Raw genomic sequence first — 13,873 nt, 5'->3', positions numbered from 1 at the left:
CCTGTTGTAATAAAATGAACCATAAGTTCCCGGGTGCCTCGAACCACATTCACACAGCGCAAACATCTTCAGTATTTTTTAACCGCTAGAGGGCCAAATGTTGCAAAGCTTTAAGGTGGTTGTTCCCAATCACTAATATATATATTTTTTAAATAAGGCACACTAACACTGACCAAATAATTTTTTTTGAGTGTGAATGGGGACGATTCAAAGAAAATTGAAGTTATGTATACACTCTCATTAGCAATTACAAAAAAAAAGCCTTCACCAGCTAAATAATCTAACCACACTGTCCAGTTCAGTTGATGAAAACATACATTGTGCCTTAAAAGCCACAAGATTATACTTAAAAACAACAAAACGATTCAATGATTGACTCAAAAGACATTTAATTGGTAAAATAAAAACTGTTCAGTTCCCCACATTTGATAAAAGACAAAAAAAAAAAAAAAAAAAAGTTCTTGAACACTTCACATGCATGTCAGTTGAAATGTAAAGGACACTTCTGAATTACAACAGAACACGTGCTACAAACTGATATCTTTAATACTACGGCAGTGATTACAGTCCTTCAGCTTGGTTTTTAAAGGACTAGTATTATTACATGACGTCAGGAAAGGAATTTGGACAAAAACTGTCTGTTGCCATGTCCTTACTCTTGGGAAATGAGCACAACACTAGCACTGGTTAACTTCAGTATAGAAACTGACATGATCCAAATGAAAATACAGCTGAGCAAGACAATACATTTAAAACATAAAACAATAAGATAGCTACTCTAATACATAACACTGATCATGATTTCCACACACACAAAAGGGTAACAAGCAGTTTATTTACAACCGTAGACTAATCAAATTGAATTTGCAGGATTTAAAAAAAATAACACTATAGACTATCATAATCCTCCCTCAAACTATATAACTTTTTGTAGGTCACTTTGGTAAGAGCATCTGCCCAAAACAAATGTCAATTTTAAAACTATACACAAAAAGTGTTTTACAAAATGTCACAGGTTGAAAATCCAAGAGACTGAATAAAATATTTTATGCACAAAAAGTGAAATGATTTAAGTAAACAATTGTCTGGACCATATGCAACCGGCAAACAGCAGCACCAATGGTAAAAATCACAGTCATCCTAATAAAAGACATTAGCAAGCATGAGAACAGATGGTTAAAGGAATACTTAAGCAAAAAAAAAAAACAAAAAAAAAAAAAAATGTAAATATGCTTAAAATTGACTCACCCTCAAGCCATCCTAGGTGTAGATGAGTTTGTTTCTTCATCAGAACAGATTTGGAGAAATTAAGCATTACATCACTTGCTCACCAATGGATCCTCTGCAGTGAATGGGTGCCGCCAGAAATAAGTCTGTTTGGACAAATCTGTTCTGATGAAGAAAAACTCATCTACATCTTAGATGGCGTACATTTTCAGCAAAATTTAATTTTTGTGTGAACTATTCCTTTAAGTGAAAAGAGGTGATTCAACACTGATTGACTCTCACCACGGTTCAAAAATCTCATATAGCTTATCAAAACAAAACGGACACCAAAGTGCAGGGCTCAAGAAAAACACATCTGACCTTTACAAAAATAATCGTTGTGTACATACACACACGTATCAAAGACAGGAAAACAGTAAGGTGAGGGGAAAAAACTGCTGTTATCTCATATCTCTCACTGTTTTGGGAACTCGAAGGACTTTGTAAATGTTGTTGTGATAGACTGTGGAGAAGTGAGGACGAGAATCCCTCCACATGAGTGTGCAAAGTGGCACTTTTCCTGCATTCTGGCCATCATCCACGTCCCAGATCTCAGGCATGCTGCAACCAGGCCTGGAGATGATGAAGAAACGCATGTGAGAAAAGAACTGATCAAACAGAGGTATTAATTGAAAGTATGCAACATTTACTTGGAGCGTCTGGTGCACCACGAGTCCTCTAGGATGAAATAGTCCACCTGCAGCTTTATTAAGTTTTGCTTTACTACCTCAGCTGGCTTTCGGCTGTACATGGCATACACCATCTTTGTTCTTTCTCTGAATAAAGTCAAAATAAATCAAACGCTTTACATTGACAGAACAATATTATAAAAATGAAATACTTGGATAAGTACTGTAATATAGAGACAAAATGTATGTTAAATCATGTGTACCTCAATCCTGCATCTTCATAGTGCGGGTGATTCACTATGGCTCTTCCTGTGGACAGTTTCACACTCGCCATGGTGGGCATTGCACCAGCAAACACAGCATCTACAGGAACATTGCATGGATGCAGGAGTCAGACACTGGGGTCACATGAAGCGACACGTTTCATTTTGTAAAGTTGAACAGCAGAAGTTTCTCACTAGGGCTTGTGTTATCTTTGATCCACTCAAGGAGCTCTTCTTGGGGGAAGTTACTGAATTCTCCTATGATGTCCCATTGACTCTGCAGGTTGGTGACTCCTTGGACTGCCATGATGGATAATATTCCCACGACGGTCAGCTGGAGTTTAAACTTCTCTCCTAACCAGCCAAACAGCTGCAGAAGAAATCAAAATATTAGTCACACCACATTTTAAAAGCTTTTGCTCAAATCAGCTTCCTCGCATTATGGAAATTTTGGGGCGAGTTATAGAGAATGAATAGTCGGGTCACCTGTCTGGAGCAGATCAAACCGGACATGATGCACATGTGAGGAGTGAGGAAGAGCTTCAGTCTCATGATGAGCACAGCTAGCACTGCAAACGCCACCAGCTGTAGACTGTGATACACCAGCTAGACAAACATCACAAGATAAAAACAGCCTCTGGATATCAACTTGTACACCACGGGTTACATACAGTGCATTCAGAAAGTATTCAGACCCCTTCACTTTTTTCATTTTTATGTTGCAGCCTGTTGCTACAATGGTTTAATTAGTTTTTTTCTTCTCACACTCCGTACCTCATAATGACAAAGTGAAAACAGAATTTTAGAAATGTCTGTAAAATTGTTAAAAAGAAAAAACTGAAATATCACATTTACATAAGTACTCAGTACTTGGTTGAAGCACCTTTGGCAGGAATTACAGCCTTGAATTTTTTGGGTATGACGCAACAAGATTTGCACACCTGGATTGGGGGATTTTCTACCATTCTTCTTTGCAAGCTCAGTCAGGTTGGATGGGGACCGTCGGTGGACAGTCATTTTCAGGTCTCTCCAGAGATGTTCGATAGGGTTCAAGTCGGGGCTTTGGCTGGGCCACTCTAGGACATTCAAAGAGTTGTCCTGTGTTGCCTTGGCTGTGTGCTTAGGGTCACTGTTCTGTTGGAAGGTGAACCTTCTGTCCAGTCTGAGGTTCTGAATGCTCTGGATTAGTTTTTCATTAAGGCTCTCTCAATATTTTGGTGCATTGAGCTTTTCTTCTACTCTGATGTGTCCCTCAGTCCCTGCCGCTGAAAAACAGCCCCACAGCATGAGGCTGCTACTAGCGCACTTTACTTTTGGGGTGGTACTCCGCAGGTGATGAGCAGAGCTGGTTTCCTTCAAACATAATGCTTAGAATTGAGGTTCATCAGACCAGAGATCTTGTTTCTCAGAGTCTGAGGGTGCTTTAGGTGCTGTTTTGCTAATTCCAAGTGCGTTTTGTGTGCCAAGTGTGCCATTGGGCTCTTGGGAACCTTCGGTGCAGCAGAATTGTTTTTGTAGCCTTCCCCAGATCTGTGCCTCTATACAATCCTGTCTCTGAGCTCTGCAGGCAGTAGCTTTGACCTCATGGCTTGGTTTTCGCTCTGATATGCATTGTCAGCTGTGAGGACTTTTATCGAGAGGTGTGTGCCTTTCCAAATCATGTCCAATCAGTTTATTTTACCACAGGTGGACTCCAATCAAGGTGTAGAAACATCTCAGTAGTGATCAAGAGAAATGGGAGGTACTCGAGCTAATAAAGTGTTGCTGCATACTTATGTAAATGTGATATTTCAGTTTTTTCTTTTTAATAAATATACAGACATTTCTACATTTCTCTTTTCACTTTTTCATTATGAGGTACAGAGTGTAGATTAATGAAAAAAAATTATTTAAACAATTGTAGTATCAGGCTGCAACATAAAATTGCAAAAAGTGAAGAGGGTCTGAATACACTGTACATTGCTTTATATACACATCAATTAAGGGGAAAAAAGCTCGAATCATAAAAAGCAACACATAAAATTACAGAAACTTACCACTCCCTTCGCCAACATCTGGCTCCTGAAAAATGGAAGAACAAAATTTAGGAAACAGTAGCCATTATTATCCAAAGATATCAAAATATATTCTACTATTTAAAAGTTAGGGGTCAGTAAGATGTTTTTTTTTTTTTTTTGATTGAAAAAGAAAAATGGAAAAATCATTAAATTATTTAAAAGTGAAAAGACACAATGTACAAAAGATTGTATTTAAAATAAATGCTGTTCTTTTTAACTTTCTATTCATCAAAGAATCCTGAAAGAAATGTATCATGGTTTCCAAAAAATATTAAGCAGTACAACTGTTTTCAGTGTTGATAACATCAGAGGAATAAATAAGATATTGAAATGAAAAAGAAAACAGCTATTGTAAACTGTGATAATATAACTGTAATATTACTGTTTTACTATAGTTTTGACCAAATAAATTCAGCCTTGTTAAACTTAAGAGATTAAAAAAGCAAAAAAGTACATACTTTTAAACCATAGTGCATCTTTAAAAACTATTTTATTTTCTATACTGAAAGAACACAATTGAGTAAATCTATTTTATTTTATTTAAATGTGTACTTTTATTTTCTTTAAATGTAACATTTTTCACATACCCTCTGTTCTCTGTTCAAAACAATCATGCCAGTAAAGTGCTGTAGATATAAAGAATACTTACTGCTCCATTTCATCATCCTCTGACTTTTCTGTCGTCTTATTTCTGAGAAACACAATAATGTCCTGTATAGTCTGAACTCAGGAAGCAAAAGGAGGAAGCATATGGAGGGAACTTTAGTATGCAGATTACTTGTACAAAAACGCTTATGAGAAAATACCAAACTCTAAACCAACTGATAAACACGAAACTGACAGAACACTGTAAACCTAGAATATTGGTGCAAACAGATAAAAGCAGGACACACACACCAAAACGTAAGAGGGGTAAATCATCCATTATCTAAGTGAAAACAACTCACCCTTCCAGCAATAAAACCCACAATCAGCACGTTAATTGGAAGCAGCATGGTTTTGATGTACCGGATGAGAGTCTGCAAACACATTAAGTCCAATTAAATGGGGCTTTAAGGGGAGAATGATGACTGACTGCAAGGAAATAGATCACATTACCCACCTCTGTTTCGATGAAGTCAAACTCAGCTGCACACGTGTACATCATCGTGTCAAAGTCTTTGTAGCTTGTGAACTTGGATTTGATCAGACTGCTGATGTGGGCCTAGAATTCAAAACAAAATTAAAATGTCAAAAGCCCTGCAAAGTGTTCAATGGACCCCTAAAGCTAAACCTAACTGATGTTCACAGCACTGCTCTCATTTTACTCACATCGTCTGATGCCCCAAAGATCACTGAGAACATGAACTTCAGAATGACAGTGGAGACCACCCATGCAAGGCACTGCATGACCTAACAAAAACACAACTGTTTCTTTTAAGTCAATTCAGGCACATTTTACTGCTGCATCAGTCAGTACTGCTTGTGCTCTTACCCATGTGAAGATTCCAGGTTTGAATATACCGACCAAACGATCCCTGACTGCAATTACCCCCTGAAATGAAAGCAGACCAACAGTAAAGCTGACATGTTTCTTCACAGTATGTTTGTGTTTGAGGTCGAGGTCATCTATTTGTATGTACTTTGTACTTAGTCATGGATACTTATTTGGTCAGACTATGGCACCATTTAGCCAGCATTTTCTACAGAAGACAAAATTAAACACATCAGCTTCTGGTGTCCTAGGAAGCGATTATACCACACTGTGTGCTTTCCTGAGCAAGCAGCTAATGAGTGCGGCAATGAGCCTTCACACTGTCCAGCTCACCCAGATGGAGACCAGTGAAGAGGCGTAGAAGGATGTCAGCAGCATTGAGTTCCCGAACATTAAAAGAAAACAGACGGCCAAGGAGATCTGTGAGGAGCAGTCAGTTCATCAGTGACTCAGAAAGACAACATGAGCAATATTGTGGCTCTATTAATAAAGTCTTTGCATTACCATGTGAGTTACTAAGACAGACTGCATTTTTGCCGGACTCAGATATCCCAGGATATATGAAGCAAAAAGGGATGCCACCTGTAAAACACACAAACATTCTTGTCATAGCATCCTTTGCTCTCTTGCTGCAAAACAATTTTCTCATAACAGCTAAAATTGAAAACTGGATTGCACAATGTTCCTGAGGCATGCAATCACGTTTATCTAGGTCTTCTTCAGGCAAAATATCATTACAATTGACTCCAACTCTGGAGGTGAACTGCATTACGTTTCTATTAGGAACCTGTCAACATCGTTCAAAAGTTTGAGGTCAGTAAGATTTTTTTGTTTTGAAATGCATTCATTCAATAAGAATGCATTATTACATTGATCAAAAGTAACAGTGAAAACATGGAACAAAGATTTATATTTCAAATAAACTCTTATTTTGAACTTTCTATTCATATAAGAATTCTGTAAAAAAATTATGTATTACAGTTTCCACAGAAATATCAAGCAGCGCAACTGTTTTCAACACCGAGAATACTTTCTTTCAACAATAATCATTTTCTTAGGGACTAAATCAGCATATTGAATGATCGGTCATTTCTGTTGAAAATCTGAAAATCAATTTGGCTACTGCAGGAATAAAATAAATTTTAAAACATTACGATATAAACATTATTTTAAAATGTAAAAATAATTCACGCTGCTAATATGGATGTTACATTTAGCTACTTTCTCTACTTTCCTCAAATATCAGCATTAAACAAGTGTTTGGGTCAGCATGTTTATGGTCTTGTTGTCTCTTGCATCACTCGCCTGGGTAAGTAAGACAAACTGAGCAAACTGCCACGGCAGCATGAAGAAAATATTGGAGATCCCCAGAGCCATCATGGTATTCTTGCTTGGGTTCCTTGTCCTTACAAAATCAAAAATATCCAACAAAATACATTTTAATTGCACAGAATAACCCAACTTTGTGTGTGTAATCATAATTTAATGTACTTAATGTACACATAAGCATCCTAAATACACAAAACATTGCTGAAATGTGTCTGGTGACAACATAATACTTAAAAGATCTTAAGTCATCTCAAAGCATGAACAAAAAGAGTCAACACGAGACTGAAAGGTTGAATATAAACATTAAATTGCTATGATTTGGGTTACAAACTTAGGGAAGAAAGCAAGTTACCGGAGGATGTAAGTGAGCAGAAGCATCTGCAGAACCAGGAAGGGGTAGGAGAAGCTCTCTCTCAGAGGTGGTGTCCACATGACCCGAGTACTCTGGGATTCAAGGGTTCAAAAGAGAGACAAAATCTCTAAGTACTAGACGACTGTAGCAGGAAAAAAAAAATTCTCCAAGATGCTTAAGAAAACATTCTGCTTTACCTCTCCATGATTAAAGAAGAAACACAGAACTGTAACAGTGCCACCCAGTCGACTGCCACTATAAGAACAGCCAAAAAATAGTGCATTTTATGATCTAGCTTTTGAAACAATGCTTTTAGGATCAACCCATTTGCAATCAAAGTATAAACTCAAAGGTGCACTTTCTTTGGTATCGATTAAGGACTCTTCCTCTTCCTTATGTTTATTCTAGGCTGGATTACCTCAGATATGTTCCATAAATGAAGAAGAGGCTCATCATTGCCCCATTTAACAGGAACACAAATGTGACATAAAAGTAAGCAGGATCCCCCAGACCTGTGGAAAAGCCACTCAAGTAAGTAAAATATTTGTGAAATGAAGAGCACTTGGCTGTCAGTCACAGTGAAAGAAACAGCTTCTTTTTTTTTCTCCACCTCAATAACACTTTACAAAAATAGACTAAATCTTCCCTCATAATGAGTTTGTTAGCATAAGTGAAAATTGCAGAGAAGTCAGCGAGTACAAAAATGAGGTTCAAGAGCTATTTCTAAAGCATGCATTTTTGATTACAACTACAATGTAGAAAATATTTCTAAAACAAATTAAAGGTCACTGTTATATTATAGGGAATTAATTAACAAGTCATGAATACTTAATTCGTAGGCCACAACTGAACTAAAACACGTTTTTTGAATTTCATGTGTAGGGCTCTACATGTGTGGGGCAAACAATGGATACTTATTTGATGTATGGCTTCTCCAATACCTTCACAACTCTCCACTGGATCTAGACCCTCCCCTCTGTTGATGGTCCAACACATCTTGGTCGGGATACCAAAGAAATCCATTGTGCTGGTGTACGCTCTGTACCAGCTGGCCAAGACCACCTGCGGTACAAGAGAGCAAAAACGATGGTTAACTTCAGAGCTCAAGCAAATACTGTGGAATAAAGAGATTTCATGGATATTCATAAGACGCCAAAGAGGCCATCTCACCTCAGGGTACAAGTTAAACCTCTTCAGAGTGTTTATCACTAGAGGATATTCAGTGAGACGGTCGTTCATGATCATATAAAGACCATCCATGAAAGAAGGAGCCTCAATGATGGTCTTGAAATATGAGTAATACAGTCCCTAAAAAGACAAAATAGCATATGCCGCTGTGAGACAATTGTCTAAACCAGCAAGATGTCAATTAAAGTTCAAGCTTAGTATTTAACAAAATGAGATGCAAGGTGAAGGAAAGCTATATATAGAGTTAACTTAGGATAATAGCAAAAAGTGTCCCAATTTACCCCATCTGGACAGACAGAGTAAATTACAGTAAATTATGTAGTAATCATGTTGGGGGGGGGGGGAAAGCAATAATAACCATCTCTGTTCGAAAGGCCATCTCCTTTTCCAAAGACGACATGTGGGAAAAATGTCTGTCATTTTCAAATAGATGTGAGAGATGATACCTGAGAAGCACAGGACAGCTTATTTATTTTGTCATAACAAGAGGAACAATATGTTGAAATTTGAAAGATCTAAACCTACTTACCAGTGTAAAAATCCCACAATAACAGCTGTGGAAATAAACACATCAGGTTAGATGACTTCCCAGAGACAGATCGCTACGTGGCCACACTGAAGGACTCTAACCTGACCACACAGAATGAGTCTCTATTAGATGTGGGAGTTGCCTACTTTAAAACAGATCAATCATTCTGATAAATTATTTTAATCAATTAACGTCTGTGGGTAGTTTACATGTACAGACATACCATAAAACGTGTTAATGTATGGTCATCATTGGCTAATAACTGGAGTGAAATTAATGAAATTCTATTGGGTGCTAACTAGATTTAACATGTGAGCATTCACCAATAACCTGATGATTAAACTGGTAGTTTGGAGTTTTTTAGGAATAAAATCGCTAATGGAAATATGACACAACTTTGTTGTATACAAGCGAGTTTCTATAATGCTGATACGGAGAACATGCTAGATGCTAATCATGTGAATAACCGTTAGCTACCTAGCGGCTAAGAAACAAAGCCTTACCGAGAACCAACACTGATATTCCTCTTGCAAAAGCGGCCGGGCTCAAACCTAATTTGCTTCTAATGAACCCTGCAAAAAGTCCATTTTTACTCTGGGAAGCCGAGCCCTTCCCATCTTTGGCACGCTTGGTTTTCCCCGACACGGACTGACTCCTGTCCTTCTCGCTGCTCTGGTCCTTGGCATTTGGTTTTCTGGTTTTAACTACCATGTTTTCATATTTCTGTCTGTAACAGGGGAGCGACAGGAGCGTAGACACGCGATAAACCAAGCTGTTGGACTCTTGCGAGCTCCTCACATCTGTGGTCCTGCACAGTTTGAGTGCTGTGGGACTTCACTGATCTGTTGAATGAAGCGGCCATCGCCCCCGTCTGGACGAGGCGCTCAACTGTCCGTTTGAAGAGTAACCATGACAACGTGTTTAAATAGCCCGTTATCATGGTAAAGAACTTCTGTAACCCGCGAAAAGGAATACCTGTCTATAATCATGATGACGATTTAAATAATTTGCACATACATAAACCTGGTATATTATATAAAGGGAATCGCAAGGATTTTAATGATTCATTACGGTTCTTTAACGCTTCTTTTCACGAATCTTTTAGACTTTTTGAGAATACGTTCATCAGTCTTTTGCAAAATAATAATATCGTTCGCCAAATGTATGTTTACATTGCCGTTTAAACAGATTTTAAAAACTTTTAATCCAATAATTTACATTTACATTTAGTCATTTAGCAGACGCTTTTATCCAAAGCGACTTACAATGAAGCAATCAAAATCAACAAAAGAGCAATATGCAAGTGCTATGGCAAGTCTCAGTTAGCCTAACACAGTACACGTAGCAAGTATATATATATATATAATATATATTACATACACCTTTCAGAATCTGCAAAATGTTAATTATTTTACCAAAATAAGAGGGATCGTACAAAATGCATGTTATTGTTTATTTAGTACTGAACTGAATAAGATATTTCACATAAAAAGTTTACATATAGTCCACAAGAGAAAATAATAGTTGAATTTATAAAAATGACCCTGTTCAAAAGTTTACATACACTTGATTCTTAATACTGTGTTGTTCCCTGAACGATTCACAGCTGTGTTTTCTTTAGTGATAGTTGTTCATGAGTCCCTTGTTTGTCCTGAACAGTTAAACTGTCTGCTGTTCTTCAGAAAAATCCTTCAGGTCCCACAAATTCTTTGGTTTTCCAGCATTTTTGTGTATTTGAACCCTTTCCAGCAATGACTGTATGATTTTGAGATTCATCTTTCCACACCGAGGACAACTGAGGGACTCGTATGCAACTATTACAGAAGGTTCAAACGCTCACTGATGCTCCAGAAGGAAAAACCATGCATTAAGAGCCGGGGTGTGAAAACTTTGAATTTGAAGATCAAGGTATATTTAACTTAATTTGTCATTTGTAGTCTTTTGTAGCTTCTGAAGGGCAGTACTAAATGAAAACATATGATATTTAGGCAAAACAAGAAAAATTCTGTTTCTGCATCTTCATTCTATTCATCATTCATTCATTCTTAATGCATGGTTTTTCCTTCTGGAGCATCAGTGAGCGTTTGAACCTTCTGTAATATTTATTAAATAAAATTAATAAAATGAATAAATAAAAAGTAGGCCAAATAGAATAGAAAAAGAATAGAGCCAGCTAGTTTTAGAGGCCTTTTTTGCTTTTTGTTAATTGTAATAAATAAAAAGAAAACAAATAGCCTGGATAGAATACAAAAATAATAGAGAAGCTAGTTATTATTTTTTTAAGTAAACAAGCAATTAGGAAATGCAAGTCTAAAAGGGGCAAGTTTTTTTTAAAGAATAGAATTAGAATATAGAGTGCTAGAGTTAGAGGGTTAAATAAAGATGGAATAAATAATTAGCCCTAATTATATATTAAATAAATACTAAACAAACAATAAATGGCTGAATTCAGAATAGCATTCTATCTTACTAATCTAACTATTTTCCAAATACAAATATGATACGAAAATACTAACTCATTCATTAAATAAAGAACTGGATCAAAAGAGTCATCTGTTCGAACACTGTTGCATATTTCGATTCACTAAAAAGATCCACCTAAGAGTCATTTGCGCGGGAATCAGAAAACACTGCCTCTACTACGAAGCCATGTGTTCAGAGAGCAACCGCATGATGGCGCTGTAATACAGCAAATTCAGCTGTGAGCCTGACGACCGTAACACACCTCTGAAAGTAGGCTGTAGGTAATTTACATAATAGCCATTTATAGGTCACTTGTAAAATGAATAATACATAAAAGAGGAATGATAAAAATAATTGTAATTTTACTTCAGAACACACTTGTTCACTATGTAAAATATTTTTTTAATACATAAAACTTACAGTTGCACCAAAAAGTATTGAGACAATTAGAAGTGGCACACTTCAAATGCATTAATGTTGTTGCATTAAAAATAATAATAATAAAATAAAATAGCAAGTTATTTCACATAAGAAGTGTGTTGCTTTTTAAACTGCCAATAAAACAATAAATTTAGAGTCTACACCCGAAATATTTTGTGTCCTGTTTTTGTAATTGTAAAATGGCTTACAAAAGTACATTTATATCTGAGAAAATGTCTAGAATCATTTGTTTACAGCTGCCATTTAGTTTCATTTGGCCACTTATTTTTAATGCATTAAAACACACACATTTTAAGTGTGGTTGAATGTCCAAATACTTTGTGTGAAAAGTGTATGCTCCCATAATAAGTGGTGGGTTTACTGTGGGATTTTTGATGGTACCACAATAAGTTCTTGAAGTGGGCAAGGATCTGATGGAACTAAAGCAACAGGAATCTGTTTAGTTTGGAACATGCTGAGAATTAGGGCTGTTTCTCTTCATCTCAAGAAACAAGGCCAGAGCACACTTCTCAACAGGGCATCTGAAGAGGGAACAGTTTGTTTTCACTGTTCCTTTTTACTTAGGCATTGGGATAAGAAAGAAGTTTACTTTCACTGGAAAACATGCATGAGAACCTGACAGATACAATGACTTGCACAGTTTGTCTGCTTCCCATAAAAGAAAAAAACTTGTTTATATAAATAATAGATGATCTAAAATAGAATGTTTAAATGTTTAATCTAAAAAAACATTTATATTATAATACCTGTTTTTATAACAGTATATGTATTGTATAATACATAAAAAAATTATATTATTATAATAATTGCTAATTATTTTATTAAAATATAAAACATTATTAAAATAATTCTAGATCATTAAAAATTATCAAATTTAACAGTCGTACTGTGTCTTACACATATATAAATTTGAACTTGAATTTTTGTCTTTTTTTATCTCACATACCGCTAGATGATAATGATTAGATTGAGTCTAGTCTAATTTACATAATAATGCATGAGCTGGTGCAGATAGTCTTGTTTAATACACTGATGGTCTCATGGTGCCAAGCGATGAATTGTTTTCTGCCGTTGTACTGATCTCACCACGGCCCTTCATGGCCTCTGAGTGAATCATTGGTGCTAGACATAACCTAAATACAATAACGAGACTCGGTGCCCATCTTGAAAGTTATGGTTAGGGGTGCCACTGAAATGTCTGTGGTGTTAGCACAGCTTGTGGCCACACTGAGGGAATTTGTTTATACACCAAACATAGCTGAGATCTGACCGTTTGGAGGGTGAGAGCGTAGGTTCTGCTGTTAGCTGATGACACCTCCTGTCCAGCCGCTCGGGTTGCCAGTACACTTGGCCCATCATGAAAGCCAACAAGCAGATGCAGCTGTGTCATCATTTGGAAGGCATGTTGGATGAGAAGCTATTTATTCACATTTTTGTGTTCGATTGAAAAGTGATGCATAATTATATGCATGATGAATCATAGTATTTGCTAATGTTGTTTTTAAATATATAACACCAAATAACCCTCTTCTTCGACTTCTGTTCTGTTAAAACACCCCCACAGGGTGATGACACAACATTTGAGTTCAGTCTGATCATAAAATGCACTATTATCAAAAGGAGATTCAGCAAAGCCACCCACTGACCACATGTATGAAAGGCCTAGCTGGCTGAAGTGTGAATCAGTGTTTATGTAAAGGGTTTTCTGTGCCCTGAAGGTTCCCCAAAACTCTGCACAAATATCTCCCAGATGGGCTAAAGACGTGCCAGTATAATCATGGGACAGTGAAAATTGGCTCACGTTCTCTCACTCACTCACTGAGCTAAGTTTATAAGTATGAACGTGAGTGTCAAAAGAGTTTAATGCATGAGTACAATCAAA

General features: G+C 36.7%; 1 protein-coding gene across 3 annotated transcripts; it reads right to left on the bottom strand.

Moving 5' to 3' along the window:
* Positions 1-369: 369 nt before the first annotated feature.
* LOC306886815 (protein C-mannosyl-transferase DPY19L1-like) lies at positions 370-9,960 on the bottom strand. Of its 3 annotated transcripts, none has more exons than XM_079444126.1 (22): positions 9,591-9,960; positions 9,088-9,112; positions 8,917-9,004; positions 8,541-8,678; positions 8,312-8,432; positions 7,789-7,882; positions 7,568-7,625; positions 7,371-7,462; positions 6,995-7,094; positions 6,194-6,271; positions 6,023-6,109; positions 5,690-5,749; positions 5,527-5,607; positions 5,318-5,419; positions 5,163-5,234; positions 4,865-4,935; positions 4,195-4,219; positions 2,645-2,764; positions 2,354-2,528; positions 2,159-2,258; positions 1,917-2,042; positions 370-1,839 (listed from the first exon to the last, which is right to left on the bottom strand). In XM_079444126.1, the coding sequence occupies exons 1-22, from the start codon at positions 9,796-9,798 to the stop codon at positions 1,668-1,670; spliced, it is 2,193 nt and encodes a 730-aa protein (XP_079300252.1). In that variant the 5' UTR covers positions 9,799-9,960; the 3' UTR covers positions 370-1,667. The 3 variants fall into 3 exon arrangements, with proteins under 3 accessions (XP_079300252.1, XP_079300253.1, XP_079300254.1); XM_079444127.1 differs by having other exon boundaries at positions 9,088-9,188; positions 9,591-9,938; XM_079444128.1 differs by having other exon boundaries at positions 8,840-9,004; positions 9,591-9,938.
* Between the last annotated feature and the right edge of the window lie 3,913 nt (positions 9,961-13,873).

This window comes from Barbus barbus, assembly GCF_936440315.1.
Source record: "Barbus barbus genome assembly, chromosome: 21".
NCBI lineage: Eukaryota > Metazoa > Chordata > Actinopteri > Cypriniformes > Cyprinidae > Barbus > Barbus barbus.
Note: the sequence above shows the minus strand (reverse complement) of the source record. Positions and strands in the feature narration are given on the sequence as shown.